The following is a 22647-nucleotide window of genomic DNA, read 5'->3' as shown; positions in this document are numbered from 1 at the left end:
ATCAGGGAAGGACCATTCACTCAGGCCATGTTCACCACTCTCATTCAGGGAAGGACCATTCACTCAGGCCATGTTCACCACTCTCATTCAGGGAAGGACCATTGTGTCTGCTTTCAATAACATCAAATACTGTGAATGAATATTAAAAGATAAAAACAGAAAAGAACTTGAAAACTAACCTCTCCGTGATAAATAACAATATGGAAAAAAGTGTCCATCAGCAGAATTCTGTCCGCCATAATACTGCTTGTGTCCAGTAAAACAGGCTGAAAATATTGGAAAGAATGATAGAAGGCAATGTTTCTGGTTAAAACAATTTTGATATTCCTCAGTTAAAATATGAAGACAATATAGATTCCCTTAAAACGACTTTATTATTATTACATCATTATTATTAATAGTAAATAATCACATATTTTTGTAATATTAAACATCTTTCGTGTTAACTCTCTGTTAGTGTTCCAAGAAACATCTCACTCCTCCAAAGCTCAGACTTAAGAGCTGCTACAATCAATGTAGGCACAAGAAAAGGTAGGTTTGTTGAGATTGTTGAAATGCTAGAGTAGAAGATTGTAGAGGTGTGCTGTGAGATCTTTGCCATCATCATCATCATAAATAATTGTAAGTTAATTCAATTATAATTCTCTCTATAACAAAAAAGTTAAATATAAAAACAAACATTAAACTGAAGATCACTGAATGTGTTTCATTAGAGTTTTATTTTTACAAAGAAAAAGTTACTTTGAAGTTTTAACTATGTAGCCTTTATTAGAGAGTCTGATGTTGGTTACACCAGGTTGCTGTTTTTAATGGAATGTTCCACCAGTATTTTGTGGTGTGGGCACTCATCCTTTCGAATGTTGGGCCTCACAGAGGCAATGACCAAGACTCTTGGTATTATGTTGCGCTTGAGAAGAAGAACCATCAAGCCAAATCAGTCGTGGCAGATACCAGTGTCATGCAAATGGCACCTGTGCCAGTGACATGTAAAAAGTACCCATTACATTCTTGGAGTGGTTGGCGTTAGGAAGGGCATCCAGTCATAGAAACCATACCAAATCAAACTGGAGTCTGGTGCAGATGTTAAATGATGATGATGATGATAATAAAAGGCCACCATTGTGAATGAAGCATTAATATACGAAGTGAAGAGAATGACAATAGAGACTTACTTCTGGGGTTCCATTGAAGGAATAAGCATAGAGAATTGGTTGAATCATGATTAGGGACTGAGTTAGGTCTTCTCGGTTGAGCATATGTCTACAAAAAATATAGATAAAGGCATGTGAATAAGGTTGGAGGAAGAACTAGCATATGTGCATGTGTGTGTCCATATATGTATGTATGTAGTTAGGTTTCTTTTGGATCTATTTAAGTTTTATTCCTTGCAGAGTTCAAGCCAATTGCTAAAAAAATGGAAAGGCTCTTTTGTCTAAGTTAAGGCAGATATTGGGCTTTGTGAATCAGTTGTTGTGTGTATGATCAGTTCATTAATGTGCATGTGTTCAATATGTATCTGCAATTGTGTGCATGTGTTCCTTCAGGAACATCAAATGAAGAAGACCTGAAATGATTTCCAAATTTTCACTGTTCTTCAAATTAATTCTAACTGGAAAATGCAAATCAGTTTGTTTTGTTCTTTTTGGAAAACCTAAGTATTGCTAGGTTTTTATGCAGATCTGTTGTAATGTAACTCAGTGCACCTTAGAAGAACAAACAAAATCTCTGTAGCCTGGATATAACGAAACAACTCATAGTTTAATTTTTATTTAATGTGCCATTTTGATGTTTTTCAGGCTTAAAAGGTTGTTTTTGTGGTCAATTGGCACTACAGTGAATTGATGGAGTATCTTAGCTTCCAGTCATTTTTCATCCTTTTTATGTAACCTATCAATGGATCTTCCTTTTTGTACAATTGATAAATGGAAAGAAACATTCTTTCTTTGGTTTTTACCAAGTTTGTATCCATGGCAAAAGTTCAAGAGGATAGTATTCATTACAGAAAGATGAGTAGTCAGTTTATGCTGATGTGACTGACTTCAATGTGTGTATGTATGTGTGTGTGTGTGTCTATGCATATATTTATGTATGAGTGAGAGAAGGAAAAGTTAAAAGGTGAAAGAAAGAGAGTACCTGTAGTATGTTGTCTCATCTGGACTGTTGTTAAATACTTGCAAGAATTGCGATCTTCGCAGGTGGAACATGAATTGAGGATAGAGCGAGAAGTTAGGAGTGAAACGGAAAGAATTTGGATCTTCCTTATGATAATCTCCAAATTTTTGACACTGAAAAATAAGAGCAAAAAAACAAATTGAAAAACAGTAAAAAAAGAACATTTAGAAAATACGATGCTTGGCATGGACTGAAGGAGAAGTACGTTAATAATACACGCTATCATTATGTTCATTATGACATTTGACATGTATTTGGACAGGTCTAGGAGAATTAATTTCTAAATATTTCTGACTTTTACTAACACACAAAGAAATACTAAAACTCACTCACACACAAAACAGAAGCATACACACACACACACACACACACACACATTTGAAGTCTATTTATTATGTGAGAAAATCTAACTTTGCAGGAAGTGAGCTCACACTTTGTTCAAGATATATTTGTCTTCCATTTGTTGAACATATGCCTAAATGATTGACAAAATATAACATCAGAAATTGAAGAAAAAAGAATCTTTCTACAGACCAATCTAATTAACATTCGATCGAGCCATCTAAGCACGTCAGGTCCATCATCAGTCTCAGCTCTGAAGATAGCAACTCTAGCCATTAAGACAGCCGCAGCTTCTTGGTCAAAGCCAGCAGAGATGTGTTGTATATTGGTGGTGGCATCAGCCCAGCTAATGAAGAGAATAAAATATCTGTTAATCTAGTTTAGTTTAGGAGAGAGAAAGAGGAGGGAGGGGGAGAGGGGGAGAGAGAGAGAGAGAGAGTGTGTGTGTGTGTGTGTGTGTGTGTGTGTGTGTGGGTAGGTTATACATTTAGTGACCTAGAAATCTCTATAATCATTGCTGGTATACACAGGCCATAGTCATCATCATTTGATGCCCCTTTTCCCATGCTGGTATAGGTTAGATAGTTCATATGAACAGATGAACCAGAAGGCTGCATCAAGCTCCAATATCTGCGTTGCCATGGTTTCTACAGCCAGATGGCCTATCTAATAATGACAGCAGTGTAATGGGTACCTTTTTACATGGCACCAGCACAGGAGAGGTCACCAAGTACTTGCAAGACAAGATCCCTCAACTGAGTGGGAATAGCATTGAGGGATTAGAAGGTAAGAGAGAGGTTCAGGGAAAAGGAGAGAGAGAGAGAGAGAGAGAGAGAAATGAGGTCAAGGTAGAGGATAAATGTGAGAGAGAGAATAGGAAGAGAAAAGGTGGAGCTGTGCTGGAATGAGTAAAGTGTGACAGGATTAAAGATAAGGAATGAGTTGGACATAGAGAATAGCGTTTAAGTAGAAGGAAGGAAATAGGGGACCACAAAAGAATATCATCATCATTGTTGTCATCGTTTAACGTGTCTGTCTTCCATGCGAGCATGGGTGGGAAGATACCACAAGAGCCAGCCAGGTCGAAGCCTGCACCAGGCTTCTGTGACTGTTTTGGCAGGATTTTTACAGCTGGATGCCCTTCTGAACACCAACCACTCAGCAAAGTGGACTGAGTGCTTTCTACGTGGCACAAGCACAGGCTATGAGGTCAGTTTTGGCCAGGTTTTTACAGCTGGATGCCCTTCCGAGTGTGGACTGAGTGCTTTTAAGTGGCACTTGCACTGACAGGGTCAGCAAGTACTTGCAAGACATAAAATGGAAGAATATTCGTCAGAGAATGAGGTGTGAGTGGAGCTTGAGTATAATGAGAATAGAAAAAAAGGAATAAAAACGAAAATGACAAAACAAACAATACAAATACAAAAATCAGAACCAAATATTATGATGATAATCATCATTGTTTAACGTCCATTTTCCATGCTGGCATGGGTTGGACGGTTTGCTTGGGGTCTGGCAAGCCAGGAGGACGCACAGGTTATAATCTGTTCTGGCAAAGTTTCTACAGCTGGATGCCCTTCCAAACGCCAACCACTCCAGTGCTTTTTACATGCCACTGGCACAGGAGACAGTCGGGGTGAGGGGGCTGGCATCAGCCACATTCGGATGCTGTTTATGTGCCACTGTTAAGGTGTTTAAAATATCTAGCTGAGTGGGTTACTGCTTAGTTATCCATGTACCTAATTAGGTTGTACAGGAAGGTATCATACCCAATGATATAGCAGCATCATAGTTAGCTTTTACAAGGAAATCAAATTGCTGTAGAAGGTCATGAAAGTAAGAAAGAGTTCACAGCTCAAATTAGGTTGAATGAGATGCAGTTTGGTTTTGTGTCAAAATGAAGAACTATTGATGCTCTCTTTCTAGTGAAGTAGCTAAAGTACTTAGCGAAAAATATACCACTGTATTTCACATTCATTTTTTACCTGGTGAAAGCTTTCAACAGGATCATCTTACTGTGATCTAATAATGGTCACTGAGAAAGCTAGGAGTAGATGAATGGCTTGTGAATCATACAAGCCATGTACAGAAGAGCTGTCATCAAGGCAAGAATTAGCAATGAATAATACAGTGATGATTTGTGTGCAAGGAGGGGGTTGACCAGGACTCACTCCCCTCTTCTTTGTTCTTTGGATTAATCATGTGTGTGTGTGTGTGTGTGTGTGTGTGTGCGTGCGTGAGTATCTGTGTTTCTCCCCTGCCACCGCTTGACAACCAGTGTTGGTGATGTTTCCATACCTGTATCAGTCTCTTTTGGATGAAGCACTAAGTACTAGGCTTGAAAAAATAATGAGTCCTGGGGTTGATCTGTTCAATTAAAAGCCTTTAAGGTGGTGCCCCAGCATGGCTGCAGTCAAACGACTGAAACAAATAAAAGACACACACATCTCCACACACACACACATATAAATTATATATAGAAGAAAGAGATTTAACTGTAGCTAAAGCAAAATAAAGATAATGCTGCATATTTACTTGCGTGCGACTGTTGTCACTCGTACTCTTCTCTGTCCAGAAGAATGTTGGTATTGGCTGATATATTGGATATAGCCTCGGCCACCTTGAGGAATTGGGGCATTGTGCTAGACAAGGAAATATGGAAATATACAAAGAATTTCAATTCAAAGAAAATTATTTTAGAAAAACTAAAAAGCTTTAAATGTCTTTTTCATGTGTGCCTCTCTCTCTCTCTCTCTTTATATTTATATATATATATATATATATACACTCACATATAGACACAGTGGTGAGAAAGGATCTTCAGATGTTGGGCCTCACAGAGGGGATGACATGGAATTGTGACTTTAGGTAGTTTGCTGTGCTTGAGAAGACACACCAAGCTAAGTAAAATCATGGTTGTCCATGCAATACAGGCATGTCCTCGACAAGACCCCTCTCAGCTGAGAATCCTAGTGTTGTGGGCTCATGATTGCCAGTACCATACAAAAGCACCCATACCAGTCCTCTGTAAAAGCACCTGTGCTGGCACCACATAAAAAAGCCCATGCTAGTTGCACATAAAGTGGTTGGCATTAGGAAGGGCATCCAGCCATAGAAACTATGCTATTACAGACAAATGGAGCCTGGACAGCCCTGCAACTGGCAAGCTCCTGCAAGAACCATCTAACTCATGACTGCATGGATGTCGTAAGATGGTGATATATATAATGTGAATTTAGGTGAGTTGGCTACACAAGATTATTTGTAGAAAATAGGTTCTATTTAAACTAAATAACATGGCTCCAATCTGATTTGGCAAAGTTTCTACAGCTGGATGCCCTTCCTAACATCAACCACTCCGAGAGTGTAGTGGGTGCTTTTACGTGCCACCGGCATGAGGGCCAGTCAGGCGGTACTGTCAACGGCCACACTCAAAATGGTGTATTTTACGTGCCACCTGCACAGGCAACAACCTCGCTCGAATGTTTCTTCACGTGCCACTGGCACAAGTCCTAGTAAGGTGATGCTGGTAACAATCACGCTCAAATGGTGCTATTTACATGCCACTGGCACAGAAGCCAGACAGCTGCTCTGGCAATGATCACACTCGGACGGTGCTCTTAGCGCTCCACTGACGGTGAATTTGTTTGCATTTATATTATATAACAATATATAATTTTCTGGGTATATGTGATGTTTGTATATTAGTGTGCTGAGGGAGTTCATCAGGGAGGCTTTATCTTCTATGTGTGGAGTTCGTATGTTGTATATATTCAATGTTCCTGTTCAGGGAACGAAACTGTCCTGATGGAATTTGCCAAGCGGGTGGTGGTTCCTCTTTGAAATATTAGTGTGTGTGTGTGTGTGTGTGTATGCATATAATGTTGTAGATCTATTTATTGCATAAGTGTATTGAGAATGAGGGTGTATTATATACCATTTTAAAGTTTGTTACACACCAAGTGCTCTGTGTCAAACTGAAGACTGTGAACTACCAACTTGCTAGTTTAAAAACATCTTATCAAATTATCAATTCTCTCCTGAGTTACTTTGCCTATTTTAAGTGGTTTGATACGAGACAGATGAGGGCTGCAACTATACACATGAAAAACCCACACAGTTTGTTACTGACAAATAACAATTCAAATACACCTAATAATGAAGATTTTATGAAGAAAAAGAAATCTTACCTGATTGACAACTTCAAAGAATATAGCTATAGTTGAGTTAGGGTATAAGCCACACATCTTCCATTGACATGTACCACCCATTCCAAGTTCAGTGTCTGAGACACACTGACTCTTGGTACCAAGAGATACACAGGAACCTATGGCACCGGAAACTTTCAATTCACGTGAAGTCTGAAAATAGAAAGAAAATAATATATTTCAATATAGTTTATATAAATATTAATTCTTTTAAAAATCTATTTAATGTAGATCGTACACACACAGTAGAAACATAGTGAGAAATGACTGCTATGGCACATATGTAGTTTAAGAAAATTGTTCATCAACTGCATAGTTCTGGGTTCAGTACCATTATGTATAAACTTCAACAAAAAGTGCCTTTTACTCTGTCCTTGGGCAAACCAAAGTCTTGTGAGTAGATAGTTAGTAAACAGAAACTAAAAGAAACCCACTGTATGCGTGTATGTGTATATTTATATACTTTAACTTTCTAAGACATCTCAACGCCTCTAAAAACAAACTTCGTTTGTTTGTTTACGTTTGTCGTAATTTGAATTTAACATATATATATATATATATATATTATGTGCGAACAGCTATGCTGCATGATGTGAAACATGGGCAGTGACAGCCAAGAACATGCGTAGGCTTGTAAGAAATGAAGCCAGTATGCTTTGCTGGATGTGCAATGTCAGTGTGCATGTTCGACAAAGTATAAGCATCTTGAGAGAAAAGCATACGAAGAATCAGATGTGGTGTGCAAGAGAGATGACTGCGCTGGTATGGTCTTGTGATGTGTATGCCGATCTCTAACTGTGGAGGGAACCTGTCATAGAAGTAGATCCAGGAAGACATGGGACAAGGTGGTGAAACATGATCTTCAAACTTTGAGCCTCACAGAGGTAATGACTGTTGACCGAGACCTTTGGTGATGTGCTGTGCTTAAGAGGACCCGTCAAGCCAAGTGCACCCATGCTGGTGGCACATAAAGAATATCTTTCAAGCATTGGGCCTCATGAAGGCAAAGTAGCTGAGTTCCTTTCGAGTGTTGGACCTCACAGAGGCAATGACCAAGACCTTTGGCCTTATGTTGTGCTTGAGAAGAAGACCCAACAAGCAGAGCAAAAGCATAGTTGTGTCATGCAAACTGGCACCTGTGCAGGTGACACATGAAAGCAACCTGGTGTCATGCAAATGGCACCCATGCTAGAGGCATGTGAAAGCACCCATTACACTCTCGGAGTGGTTGGCGTTAAGAAGCACATCTAGCTGTAGAAAACCATGCCAAATCAGACTGGAGTCTGGTGCAGCCTTTCAGTGTGCCAGCCCAGTCAAACTGTCCAACCCAGGCCAGTCTAATGGTTTTATTGGTAGTCACCAGCTTTTCTACAACAGTTAGATTAGTTGAAATAATCGTTATTTCAAAGCTGATTATTTTGCACTCATTTACGAGTGTATATTTTGTCTTGAGTGGAAGTTGATATTGATAAAGCCATCCCTTAACTTGTAAAGGATATCAATAAGTATTATCTCTCAAGTTAAAATGTATGTCATGTTAGCATAAGTCTTGTACGGATGCTAATGTACACCTACACGTCTTATGAAAATGTATGTTAAAGATCATGTCCTTATTACGTACCACTATGAAAAAAAAACGTTACAGATTATTAAACAGAATTAAATATGTTAAACAGGTTGGGAAGAATTGAAGAAAGATGAAATATCATTTCATATAGTTTATTTATATACATTTATACGTATATTATTTTTCTAGCTAATTTTTTGGCTTAACCAATGAAACACGACAACCAAAATAGGCGTCGGACTTTTAAAGAGTATTTCTCATGGTAACAACCATTACTCTGGATTTGAGTGACGTGGATTCATTTAGACAACCACAGGCACTAAAGTTTTCTCCAAAATCCAGGGTTTTTCTAACTGCTCAACTTGACTTTTAAGAATTGAAATTGCATAAAAATATTCTTTTACTAATTTTCAGAATTCAAATATGAGCAGTTATTTCAACCAATGGGAAAATAACAATCATATTTCCTCAGCAATACAACATTACGTCATATTGCCGGCTGTTATGAATTGGCGCCACACTACGCGAATGGCTGCATGCTACACCAGCATGGACAACAGACGTTAAATGATTATGACACACACAGACACACAGGTGTGTCTGTGAGATTGTTTCAACTGTGATAGTTGAAAACACATGTAAGTCACACGAGCAGTGTCATGTTTCCAATATTCCATGGAAGAATGTCCAACTTCAAAGCTTCAAACTTCCAACCAAAAGAATAACTGAGGAATTTGCAAGATTACTGGTACAAAACTACAAATTTATAAAGATGTAACGTTGATTAAAGTATCTGCAGTAATCAACAGGTAATTATTTTACCACCCAACAAAGTTGGCTTCAGAACAAAAAATGACAATCTTGCTTCTCCCAAATCATTACCTCCTGACTCAGGTAAACGACCCCAAATTGTACAATCCAACTCTTGTTTATTACAGGCAGTTTATTTTACTGACTTCCCTAAGTATAAAACGTCTATCCTAACAGGAGGTGAAGTTAGAATGTAAAAAGACAAAGTAAAAACTACGAGACAGCATATCTAGCACTCCTGTTTCAACCATTTGATATTTGTTAATCTACAATATATAAGAACTTGCTCCACTTACCTTGACTTCAAGTGTTGCACCAAAACCCATCTTGAATTCTCCTTTCATATCTTTAGAAAATACACGTTGGAAGGTTTGTTTGAACAAAGATGTGTTGAATGAATCACCCATAACCATGTGACCGCTGTGAAAAACAACAAAATATTGAACATTTCTACCATCTAACGAAAGACCAGAGCTAACACAGGATTTTGTACATTTTCCCACTTTTTTTTATGCCACTGATTACTATATTACTACCTGTTTAGATCTATTGGTATGAAACTATTCATATGGAATTGAAATTAGAGTGTAAGTGCCCTGAGAGAAAAGTTGGACCTAAGAAGCATCAAATGTGGTGTGCAAGAGAGACAATTACGATGGTATGGTCATGTGTTGTGAATGGATGAGGACAGCTGTGTGAAGAAGTGTCACTCTCTAACTGTGGAAGAGGTAGACCCAAGAAGACATGGGATGAGGTGGTGAAGCATGACCTTCAAACATTTGGCCTCACAGAGGCAATGACAGGAGACCAAAACCTTTGGAGATATGCTGTGATTGAAAAGACCTGGCAACTAAAGCGAGATCGTAGCTATGCATGTATGGCCCAGTTAAGAGTACCCCTGATGCATTGTGTGATATGATATGCTTGAGAAGACCTGTTGATTCTTGATAAAACCAATATCGTAGCTGTGGCCAGTGTCCCCTGACTGGTGGTATGTAAAAAGCACCAACCATACGTGGCCGATGCCAGTACCCACTGACTGGTCCCCGTGCTAGTCAAACAACTAGTCAAATAATAATCAAATGTATGCTTAAAATAACTGACCTAGTTCCTACTACTACTACTACTACTTTGATTACAGATTCTTCCTTGCAACCAATCTAGTTTAGTTCTGAAGAAGACAGGTAGATATGTTCTTTACTTTATTCAATTCATCAACAGTGGGATCAATTATTGTGATTGTTGCATTAGGGAACTATGATAATCTAAACTTATCTGAAACATGTAAATTGGAATGAAATGTATAAATATTTATTACCGTTGTACATTTCATTCATATATATATACACACACACACACACACACACACACACACACACACACACACACACACAGAGGGGAAGGAATAGGAGAAAGTTGGATGAACTGAATACAGACCCTGAGAAGTTTGGACAAAACTTCATTTCATGTAGACCAGTTTGATCAAGAGCACAGGAGTAGACATCTATAACATGACCATTATTGGCAGCTCTGTTTGCCAGGCTCTCATAGTGCTGTAAAACAGAGATCAGAATTCAATTAAACACAAGTATTATGCTAACATATAGACAAAAATATTAATTTTATTCAAGAATTAGGAATGACATTTGCAAATTTGAATAATAATGACAATAATAATAATGATGATGATATTACTGCTAATAATAATAATAAATACCACGGTACAATACCAGGCAAGGGCTGCCATGGCTTCTGATTGGAAGTGTTATCATGTAAAGTGGTTGTGACATTAGGAAGGACATGCACAGAAACCATGGAAAAAAGGGATAAGTGGAACCTGGAAGGTTCTCCAGCTCCAGTCAAAACCATCCAACCCATGCCTGTATGAAAAACAGCTGTTAAATGATGATTGCCTTGATATAAATGGACAGCTGATTATTGTGACACCAGTAATGACTGGTACTTTTATTTTACTGATCCTTGAAGGATGAAAAGTAAAGACGACCCGAGTGGGATTTGAAACCTGAAAGTAAAGGAGCTGAAGCGAATTTTGCAATCTGTTTCGTCTGATGCTCGACTGATGCAGCAGCCAAACCCTGATAGCCATGGGTTGGTTCTAGTTACAGGACATGTGGGAACAAATAAAGGAATCCCCTGGATTATGGTGTTAGTGTATTAACAATGCCAGATTGTCAGTTGGTGACGATTCATTGAGCCAGTTGGGTGCAGAAACAGCAGATTTGAAATCATAAACTAGGAGTTATTCATTCAATTTATAATGATGTACACCTCCATCTAAAGTCAAGTATTTCTGTTTATTGTGAATCACATCAATCAAAGTTAGTCAATCAATTATTAATACTGTATATTTTTCTTTTATTTCCAGATAATATGTGAGGGAAACTCTGTACAAGTTTCTATTTTATCAAGCATTAAGTCTCAGAGGTAGAGATTGTACTACAAAGTAAACAAACAAAAATGTTTGTCAATGTAGTAATAGAGAACTGTTTGGTAATTAAATACACAAGCATCGATGAATTAGATTTAAGTCTTGTTAATGTCTTTAACTAATTAGCAGCAATACATTCATTAATTATACAGTCACTTCACTCCTTTCTTCTCTAAGCGATCTATTCTGAGCCAAGTCGCCTGAGGCAGTGTAAGTAAAAATGTTTGATTATGGACCCAATACAGCATTGATAGTAGAATGGAAACTATTCACCCTTGATCAGTAATACAACATTATCATCTCTGTCATCAAGGACTCTCTCTCTCTCTCTCTCACACACACACACACACACACACACACACACACAAAGTCTGTTCAATGACAGAATAAATGAATGGGAGCATTCATGCTTTTCTAAGTTATAGGTGAAACCAAGAACCGAATGAATATTTGCATCTATTTGAGGCTCATTTATTTCAAGCATCATATAAGAGTGGAAATTGTTTGCCAACCAAAACAGACAGTTACATAAATTAGTGAAGGAAATAGTGAATGTTGTTGATAATGATGATGGTAGTGACAATATTGATAATTAAATTATTATTATTATTAATATAAAGGAAACACAGCCAACCTTCATTGCTTTCTTCATATATTTACAGCTATCTTTTTCAATGTCGTGATGTGATCTAATTGGGTTCTTTAACTCGTCTCCTACAACCATACCTGGTCCTTGAGTGCAAGGTCCACCAATAAACAGCATTATTCTAGCACCAGTGTTTGGGTAGGTGCACTGAAACAAAGACATTCTTATTAGAAATATAGCAGCAAGTTTAATGATACACTTCTATCTCAACCAGAAATTTCATTAACCACTTTATTGGATATATAGTAAGACATGATGGACATACGCTGACCAGTTAAGGTTGGCATTGTGCAAATTCAAACAACAACTTCTGCCCAAGTCTAAAGATCATCTAAAAACTAAAAGTCGAGTGAGTTGCTGTGAAGACGTTGGACCCTTAACAACAAACTCCTCATTCTGTCAGCTTCGTCTAGAACTTTGAAAGTTATTTGTTCTCTTTTCTAGTCGTTATGACTACTGGGTTAAGAGTTCTTTTCAGCAACTCAGAGTCCTTATGACCAGTTCTTCACTCGACATTCGTTGTCTTATTTTTAAGCCGTTATGAGGCTCATTACATCATGTTATGCTGTTGGCTGAAATTGACTGCTTCAGTAAGGCTAGTTATCCAACCCCATGCTATGGATATTCTGAGGAAGAGAAAGAGCTCTGTCAGCAGAGTGATCTGACCAGAAGCAACTGATTGAAAAGATGAGAAATGGTCAAACCTCAAAGGCAAGCAATTTCAACAGATTTACATGCCAGATGAAAGTGTTGCTAATTGTTGAGGACAACAACACTGCTTTCACAAAATATTTCCAAGGCCCATTGGTGGGTAACATAGGAGAGTAGTTCACCAGTGGATGTAGCTTTACAGAAAATTAGGGGTTGTTACAACAGCTTATCAAAGATTGTGATGCATAACAACTGAACTGAGTTTGAGAAATTTGAGAGTTAATGGTGTGTCTCAGAATACTGAAACATACTGTCTCAATATGTTTGGCTAGATTTAGATTCCCACCAACTTCAGACCAAGAGGTCTGCAGAAGGAACAACTACTACCTATAGAAACATTTGCTCTAATACTATGAAAATAGAGATATATTTAAAAAAACATTCCATCCATGTTATTACAGGGAAATTGATGTAAAAGGATTTTAAAATTACAAAAAGAAATCAAAACAAATAGTTATAGCAACTATTTCATCTTAAAAATACAAAGAGAAATATGAAGTTTCCGCTATAAAAATACATCTTCACCTCCAAAAGTCCAACAGCTATTGAGAGTGCTACACCAGTAGAGCGTAAGGGTCTCTTTCCTTGAGAAACGGGCCAAGGATCACGCTGGAGTTCACCAAGAAGATCAGTTAGGCTCATATCACATCGATGTACTGGTTGCAAAAACCTGGATAAAACGATAAGAAAAAACATCAGAAGATTGTTCAGAAAATTGGAAAAACGTGAACGTTAATGCAAAAAATCACTCAGAGTGAAAGGTAGGTTGTACGGTGCATGTGTGCGAACTGCCAGGCTTCACAGCAGTGAAACATGGGTCGTGACTGTGGAGGACATGCATAGGCTCAAAAGAAATGAAGCTAGCATGATCCACTGGATGTGTAATGTCAGTGTGCACACACGACAGAGTGTAAGCGCCCTGAGAGAAATGTTGGACATAAGAAGCATAGGATGTGGTATGCAAGAGAGATGTCTGCGCTGGTATGGTCATGTACTAAGGATGGATGAGGAGAGCTGTGTGAAGAAGTGCCACTCCCAAACAGTGGAAGGAACCCGTGGTGGAGGGAGACCCAGGAAGACATGGGATGAGGTGGTCAAGCAAACATTGGGCCTCACAGAGGCAATGATGAAAGACTGCGACCTCTGGAGATATGCTGTGACTGTGAAGACCTGGCAAATAAAGTGAGTTCACAGCTGTATCCTACACCAGTTTCGCATAACCAGCCACAGCCCAGTTGTGATACCCATGCTGGTGGCACATAAAAAGCACTAACTAATCATGGCTGTTGCCAGCCTCTTCTGGCCCCTGTGCCGGTGACACATAAAAAGCATCCACTACACTCACAGAGTGGTTGGTGTTAGGAAGGGCATCCAGTTGTAGAAACACTGCCAGATCAGAGTGGAGCCTGGTGCAGCCTCCTGGCTTCCCAGACCTCGGTCGAACCGTCCAACCCCTGCTAGCATGGAGAACGAACGTTAAATGATGATGATGATGATATTTTAAAGATACTCTCTAAAGTCTAAAACTGAATATTCTGAGGCATAAAGCAACGTCTAACACGTGGAGTTTGTTCCCAAGAAGAGCCAAGATGGGCTAAATAACTGGAACAAATCATCATCATCATCGTTTAACGTCCGCTTTCCATTTCCTAACATTCAGCCCAGTAAATTAATAATATACTCTATGTTGTTATAATGTGAAACATTGGAGAGATTGAGAGAAACTGTTATTAGACAAATAATATCATTGAGTTACTCTGGCTTCTTGTAAAACCAACAGACAACATCTACTAATCTTACAAAAGACTGATCTTCTTCTTGCAGAAAAATACCAGGACAGGTATTCTTAATTTTAAGAGAAAAAGGATAAAGGAAGAAATATTTTTTACAAATTGCTTTGGATGCGATGTCAAAGAGATTCATTCTAATAATTCTAATTGATACAAACAAACACAATATACCTGTTGGCTGGCAACTGATAATGTTGCTGAGGGCCTTGTGGAGTGTGTGCCTGGCGAGCTTGTGGGTTCACAGCACGGCCAATGCCAAGCATTTCCTAATTTGAGTAGAAAATAAAACAGGATGTCAATAATTCAGTTTGCTTAACAGGATTGATATTTCTGGATATGTATTATCATTAAACATTGATAACTTTTAATTAATTAAATGATTTATTGATTCAAATATTGAGACATACTTTAACAAAATGAACAGGCATGGTTTCATCAGGAATTTTGTCTTATCTAATGACATGAGTAAAAAAAGCCAATTTTTGTAGGGGAGGTGGGGATAGTAGATATGACCGATTCAACCTTGGTATATGACTGGTATTTATTTTATCAACCCATAAAGAATAAAAAAACTAATCAACCCCATCAGGATTTGATCTTACGAGGTGGAATGTGATTGTTGACATCATCGTTGAGTTCATATACTATCAGAGCAGCTGTGTAGAACAATTTAGCATCTTATCAAAAATGAGATGGTACTGAAATTGTTTAGAATATTATCTTAATAAAATAATGATGATGATGATTATCTTAATAAAATAACCAACAACTTGGAAATTAGAGAGGAATGTAGAGGAAGAGTAATCCTTCAACAGCTTCACTGTTGAAGGATTGCTGAACAGAACACCACAAATACATCTGTCCAAAATAGATAGCAGAAATTTCCGGAAATCATTGAAAGATACCTCAGGGGTCTGTGAAATCATTGAAAGATACCTCGTAATGAAAAACCAAAAAATTGATAATGTTTTACAGAAGGTAAGAATAATGATTATATCAGAGTTAATTAATTAGATATAATACCTGTATTTGTTTTGCTGAAAGATCTTTAGTTCCACGGAATACATAGCTTTTAGAACAGCCTTCACAACCTAACTCATGGACCTGTACCATTTTACCAAATGTAATGAGACCAATGAGTGCATTGGGAGGAAGTAAACTCAGAGACATTTGCAAAGATTCCTGAAAGAAAAAAAAAAATGATTAAATTAAGCAATTTTCTCCTGATACAGAGATTCAACATAGCTCTACAAATGGTAGCATAACTCTTGTGCTCAGTTGACAATCGCTTCTAATTGATCAAGTTTCATCACATCTAAATCATAACCTTCGACCTCATATAAAAAGTCAAGATAAAATACTTGCAACATGCTTAAACTATGAAACACAGTCAATATTTTTAAGAATTAATGAGGGAGCCCCTCTGTGGTTGTTCAACTAATCAGAAATAGCAGTCAAATCCCTCACCTTATTGTCTTTAAAAAGAATGCATTGGATAAAGTGGTCCTTGGTTCCCTTGGGATACATGATAATGGATTTCTGCCAAGAATCAACAACCCCCACCAGAGAACAGGTTGACTTCAAGTGCAGCTTCTTAACAACAATAACAAATGTCTAGACAAGATGTTAAACAATGCACAAAAGTTTGCGGCCAACATAGAACAGCTACTCCAGATGCTCTAAGCTATCTGGTTCAGTACCCCCAATACAGAATTAAGATTACATATGATTCCAGTTAAATTAATGATGAAAGTATCAGTAATATAATAGGGGTGACAATTATTTCTTTTTTTGAGAAGGGTGTTATACCAAAGTTTAAAAAAATGTAAAACTATAACACAAAATTACAGAATTATTACAATGAAGGTTTGAGATATGGTTACTGCAATATTCCTCCCTTTCATATTTCATTTATTCCTTGTCTTAGCAGAGACAATAGATCTCAAGATGAAGCAAACATCTATGCAATTGTTGAAACTGCTGAAAATAGCAGATAAATCTCCCTTAAGTCAGCTCCATCTAAATAAAAAATAGGACGGTTACAGCTGGAACAACTTTGATCATGGCTCTGATGGACACACACTTCCAGACTTATGCTAACAGTGATAACCAAATTAGAGATAAAAATTAAGAGAACAAACCTTTACAGCTTGGAGATCTTCATCTTCCATGCATGTATCCAGAACTATAAGGTAGACTGGAGGGTGACAAGTGGCTCGCTAAAACAAAACATATAACACCAGTTATTACTAATACAGGTTTATACAATTCTTACTTTCATAAGATTATTATTTTTCTATTAATTTTTACAGATGAAAACTGCTTTAAGACCAACATTTACACTATATTTCGATCATTTTGTTCCCTGACTATCATGTCTTATTCCAGCCTGATATTATGTCCACAACCAAGAATAAAACACTCGATGAAGATGATCACAGTTTGAACCAACTGAAATTTAAGCAATGCCAAAAAATACTTGCCATCTCTAAAAATGAGGTTAATTAGTTAAAAACTTATAATATCTCATACATTTAATTGCTGAATCTTATCTGGTTTTTAAATGATTTACATAAGCTGTTTCAAACCAAGATAAGTGGGATTATTATAGCTATAACACGTTGGTTGCCCTTCTTACAGAGAAAGCAGAATTATGTCCCTTGCTCTGAAGCACAATATCAATGGTCATAAGGTCTGAATTTATCATTAGGAGTAGTCCAACACCCTAACCCATATGATCAAGTTAATGTAATCCATTGAATCCCTCCTCTAAAATTGTTGGGATGGCTGAGACCAAGTCATCCTTGGTCTAACAGATTTTGCCAATTTTTCACCCCCCCCCCCCTCTACTCAATCTTTCTTGTAAACCTTCACTTCATCATACTCAACTCTCACTGCATATCTTTCTTCAACAGACTCATTTCTTACACAAAGACTGCTGTAGAAAGATATCGAGAAATTACCATCAATGTTTCAATATATCAACATGGATTAAATAGTTCTGTAGTAAAAGAGGTCATGATTTGTATGAATTATTTTACCAAAGTAATTGTAAGGACCAGTAGTATCCGGAAACCATTTCCTTCCTTCCATAAGTCTCCTCTATTGACATCATATAACACATTATTCAGTCTATACCCCAATGCCACATCTGTTACTTCAGTTGATTCCTGAATATATAGCTACTTTCTCTCAACAAACTTGCCTTCTGTCAATAATGTCATCCAACACCACACACACCTACTTTACTCCTCTTCAGTCCCGACAACTTCCACATCCAATACCTCATGACTTACTCCCTTATCTCTACATGTTGGAGCTTATCACTCACTATCATGTAGCAATACACTTCTTATAGTCTTCACACACAAGGAGACACCTTTTGTTGCCTCGCTTTTGTTTATAACAGAAACATGGTGGATTGACAGAACAGTAAGAGAATCAGAAGAAACAATGCCTTGTAGTGTTTCTTCTGACTTTTTAACATTCTAAGTTCGAGTCCTCGTGAGTTGATAAAATAGCAGCCATATACTGGTGTTAATGCTATCAACTAACCCCCTTCACTCAAAACTGCTGGTTTTGCATTTAAATTAGAAACTAAGTAATTTCTAATATAATACAGTATTTTATACAATTTGGGAAATTAGGAATTATGAAAATATCAGCAAGAATAATTTCTATACTCACAGCAATAATATATTCCACTGTAGAAAACTGAGGAATTATTTCTGCAGGTTGATGTTGTTCTGATATAGCAGAATATTGCTGAGGAAACTGGAAATAAAAACAAATATTAGAGAGGCAATCATAAAACATATCAAATTGAGAAAGAATAAGTTTTTCAACAAAGTCACAGCTTCAAAATCTTGTTTCAAACACATTCCTATTCTATTTCAAATGCTTTATATATATATATATATATATACACACACACACACACACACATATATCATCATCACCATGTGTATATATACATATCACCATCATCATCACTGTGTGTGTGTATATATATATATCATCATCATTTAATGTCCGTTGGCCATGCTGGCATGGGTTGGACAGTTTGACCAGGGCTAGTAAGCTGAGGGGTTGCACCAGACTAGTCTGATTTGGTAAGGTTTCTATTGTATATATGTATATATAAACAAGTACAGACGTTTGTTCAATAGGCACAACCTAAGGGTCTCCTTTAATTGCATGCCCAACATGAAAAGAATATTGGCAAACAGCCATAAAAGACAAGCAGAGGCTAGGTGCTCATGGAGGAAGTACAATGACTGCCCAGTTGGAGGGGGTGGGGGGCAATGTGAGGCTGTGGTGGTATTCAATCCTAACAACCAGACTAATAGCAGCAGTGGCTCATCCAACAACATCGACAACAATTGTAATGGTGGCAGTAGCAGCAACCGATTAAGTGGCAGAAACACCAGCACTGACAACTACAACCACAGCACCAACACCAGCACTGACAGCTACAACCACAGCACCAACACCAGAACTGACAACTACAACCACAGCACCAACACCAGAACTGACAACTACAACCACAGCAGCAACATCAACACTACAGCCAGGGATGACTACTGCAACCGCAACAACCACGGTGATATTGCTGAAACCACGTCCTGTAATAACAGCACTGATGACAGCGCCAACAGCAGTAGCAGCAGCAACTTCAGGCCCAGAGCCAACAGAAGATACACCAGAGGTAAGAACACAACCAGCACTCAAGTTCAGACACACATCAGATCAGCCGAAACTGCCTTTAAGTGGTGCCTGTACAACCACTTGTCCTCTTTTAGGGTTCCAGAAAGACGTTATATCAGGTCCCTGGACAGCTACATGTGACGCCTTAAGAATGAAAGAACTCCATATGAAATTAAATGGAAGATCATAGAGCAGCCAGGGTCCTGTATAACAGATAAAGACTGGTGCTCTCACATGTCATTTTGGTTTGTTTTCTATGGTTGGACGCCCTTCCTAACACCAGCCACTTTACAAAGTTACAGGGCATATTCATTCTTGTGGTACCCTTGGTACCACAAGATACCTCTGTACAGTGAGATGAACGAGAAGTTGAGTGTTGGTGAGATGAGTAATAGAGAAATGTCAAGACTAAAGGATCTTCCCAATCTCATGTCTCTGCTTTGTTGCCAACCTCTTTACAGAGCGAGAAACATGAGTGATAGCGTTTTAAAGCTCATTTTCCCTGGTGGTTTGGTCTTCTGCAGTGCTTTGTCATCTCCTTTGTGAGATGCAACATTTTCAGATCAGTCTTCACCACTTCATCCCATGTTTTCCTTCGTCTCCTCTGTATACAAATGCTATTCACTTTGAGCATAAAGCACTTCATACATCTAACCTCTATAATTCTTCTCTCTCAAAGGTATTTCCTACACATAGAAGCTGACTATGATGCTGCTATGCCAATCATTGAATATGATACTTTCCAGTACAACCTGATCAATTATACAGGTGACTAAGCTACATCCCAGTCCACAGGCATTTTAAGCATCTCAATAGTAATTCCTGGTGGTCAAGGGCCTTTTCCTGCCTTTGTATCCTTAATTGCTTCATCTATCATTCTGCTGTCAACTAGAATGGCTGGTCCATCTTTCTTTCTTGCTTTACTAGCCTCCCACAGAAGCACTTCCATGCATCTTTCTTTTAGAATCACTGAGCACAACTATACCATTATCCACCCATACACACTTTTCACCCACAACACCTTGTTTCTCATACATAGTTTTGCAACCTGGAATGCCTCACATCACATAAACACATAAATATGTGTGTGTGTGTGTGTGTTATGACAAAATTGCTTTCTGACAGTGTCAGAGACAAAGATAAAACTTTTACCTGATTTCTCTGGTAGCAAAAATTACAGGACCAAAGCTTAGCACGATAATCAACTTGGCTGGAATTGTGAAACAATAAAAGGTTGATATTACGAAAACAGGAAATATCTTGCAATTAAACTCAAACACAATCAAAGATAATTTTAAAAACCTACTGACTCCATGATGTTTGCATGTCTTCATGATTGTCATTGTTTTAACATCCACTTTTCTACACTTGCAGAGGGCAAACAGAGCTCATTGTGACTGATTTTCTATCAGTGTATGTCGTTCTAGTTTCCAACTATAATGGTTTCTAAGCAAGATAGTATTTCCTCGTGGCCAGACATGTTTTCATGGAAGACTGGAAACAAATGACCACTTGCATGGTGGTGATGGTCATTTACAACTCTCATGTAACATCAAGACAAGGAGACACACACATTTATATATGACAGGCTTCTCTACACCTGAATCTCTAAACTGAATAACACTATAGACCTGTATACATAAACGAAAGTATGAGATGTAAGCCAGCAAGACTGACAAAATCTCAGTTGCCTCCCAAACACATGGTTTCAGCTTCGGTCTCATAGCACAGCAGTTTGGACAAGTGTTTCTATTATAGCCCTGGGTCAGTCAAACTCTTGTGTGTGGATTTGAAAGCTGAAAGAAGTCCATCATGTATGTATACATCTATGTGTATGTATATACATGTATGCAAACAGACACGCATGCATGTGCGTTTCCTTGTTTTGATAGTGTGATAATCGTAAATAAGTATCACCTTCGTACAAGCAGTGTTATTTGTTTCCTATCTTCTATGGAAACATATCTGGCCAAGGGGAAATATTGTCTTGCTTGGAAACAGGTGAGGATTGGTGAAATGAAGGGCATCTAACTGTAAAAAATCTGCCTCAATGAATTCCACCTGAACTCTGCAAGAACCAGAAAGTAGTTAAAATGATAATGATGATGATGTGTGTCATCAGAAACTCTATCACAAGAAATATTTTTACAAAGAATTATATACAGAGATATACTTGCATAGCAAATGACATGATCTGAGATCGTGTACAAATTAAATTTAAATGTTGAAGTGAATCTAACGGGTTTTGTGTGTTTTAAATGGCTTATAAGCACCTTCCACACTGCAATTGTTTATATATATACAAATTTAGCTGAATAGCAGTTCATTATATTTTAGTGTCCCTATCACCACAAGCTTTATGAGGTACAAATAGTTATACATGTATAAGTGAGTCTCTGTGTATGTGTGTGTGTGTGTGCCTATTTTATATCAAATTGAAAAATGAATTATTTATATTCACTGCAAGAATTTTAACAATATGGCATAAACAATGATAATAATAATAATTTTACCAGAAGGGGTTCAGTACGGCTCTGCATGTCTGTCGTGAGCAGAGTATGGGGTCATACTGCAGTGGGGGTAAATCAACCCGTTCTTTCAGTGGTGTGAAAAGGGAGCCAAGTGGTACAACCATTCGTGTAGCTTCTAACCGACTGGATGGCCACACATTCCAGCTGAAACGAATGCCATCCCTGTCTTCATTCTGTTGAATGTACTCCTGGTATGTTGTCATCTTATGAGTTTGTCTTAGACACCTTTAAAAAGAAGATATTACAAGGATATTTTTTGAGAAATCCATTGAAGCAAACAAGCACCAAAAGTTACAAAGTGGGACATAAATCAGACACACAGCTTGGTTCCATGAGGTTGAGGTTGCTTGTGCAGGATACCTGCCGTATCTGGGTAGAAGTATTATTCAAACGGATGTAAGTTGGTCCTTAGTCTACAGTAGAATGGCTGTGGGAAAGACAAACTCTAGGGAACACCAGAGTCGAGAGAGAGAGAGACAGAGCGCCAACTGCGACATGCTGCAATGACATGGTAGAAGAAAACAATATAGACCGGAGATAGTCAGTATAGCCAGGAGGTTCTTACAAGATGTAGCTGAAGGTTTTACCTGATGTTCAGTCAGCAATACTGTCAAAAATGAAGGATCATTGGTGACATGTGAGAAAGTCTTCAGTAGGTATTGGTCTATAGAAGTTATATATCAGTATATATATATATATATATACATATATATA

General features: G+C 37.9%; 1 protein-coding gene across 2 annotated transcripts in view; it reads right to left on the bottom strand.

The window, feature by feature from the left end:
- Window positions 1–22647, bottom strand: part of LOC106881198 (protein transport protein Sec23A) — a 31819-nt gene that overhangs the window by 7598 nt on the left and 1574 nt on the right. For both annotated transcript variants that reach the window (XM_052971409.1, XM_014931498.2), the window contains exons 2-17: window positions 21916–22158; window positions 20555–20612; window positions 18383–18469; window positions 16837–16914; window positions 15719–15877; window positions 14867–14961; window positions 13431–13575; window positions 12183–12341; window positions 10537–10652; window positions 9396–9519; window positions 6705–6875; window positions 5050–5156; window positions 2707–2860; window positions 2134–2285; window positions 1173–1260; window positions 180–266 (exon numbers count right to left, since the gene is read on the bottom strand). In XM_052971409.1, coding sequence (XP_052827369.1) covers window positions 180–266; window positions 1173–1260; window positions 2134–2285; window positions 2707–2860; window positions 5050–5156; window positions 6705–6875; window positions 9396–9519; window positions 10537–10652; window positions 12183–12341; window positions 13431–13575; window positions 14867–14961; window positions 15719–15877; window positions 16837–16914; window positions 18383–18469; window positions 20555–20612; window positions 21916–22136 — 2001 coding nt within the window. In that variant the 5' untranslated portion in view covers window positions 22137–22158. The remainder of the gene's footprint in view (window positions 1–179; window positions 267–1172; window positions 1261–2133; window positions 2286–2706; window positions 2861–5049; window positions 5157–6704; window positions 6876–9395; window positions 9520–10536; window positions 10653–12182; window positions 12342–13430; window positions 13576–14866; window positions 14962–15718; window positions 15878–16836; window positions 16915–18382; window positions 18470–20554; window positions 20613–21915; window positions 22159–22647) is intronic.

Source organism: Octopus bimaculoides, chromosome 11 (genome assembly GCF_001194135.2).
Source record: "Octopus bimaculoides isolate UCB-OBI-ISO-001 chromosome 11, ASM119413v2, whole genome shotgun sequence".
NCBI lineage: Eukaryota > Metazoa > Mollusca > Cephalopoda > Octopoda > Octopodidae > Octopus > Octopus bimaculoides.
The sequence above is the reverse complement of the archived record's forward strand: the minus strand, read 5'-3'. Positions and strand labels throughout refer to the sequence as shown.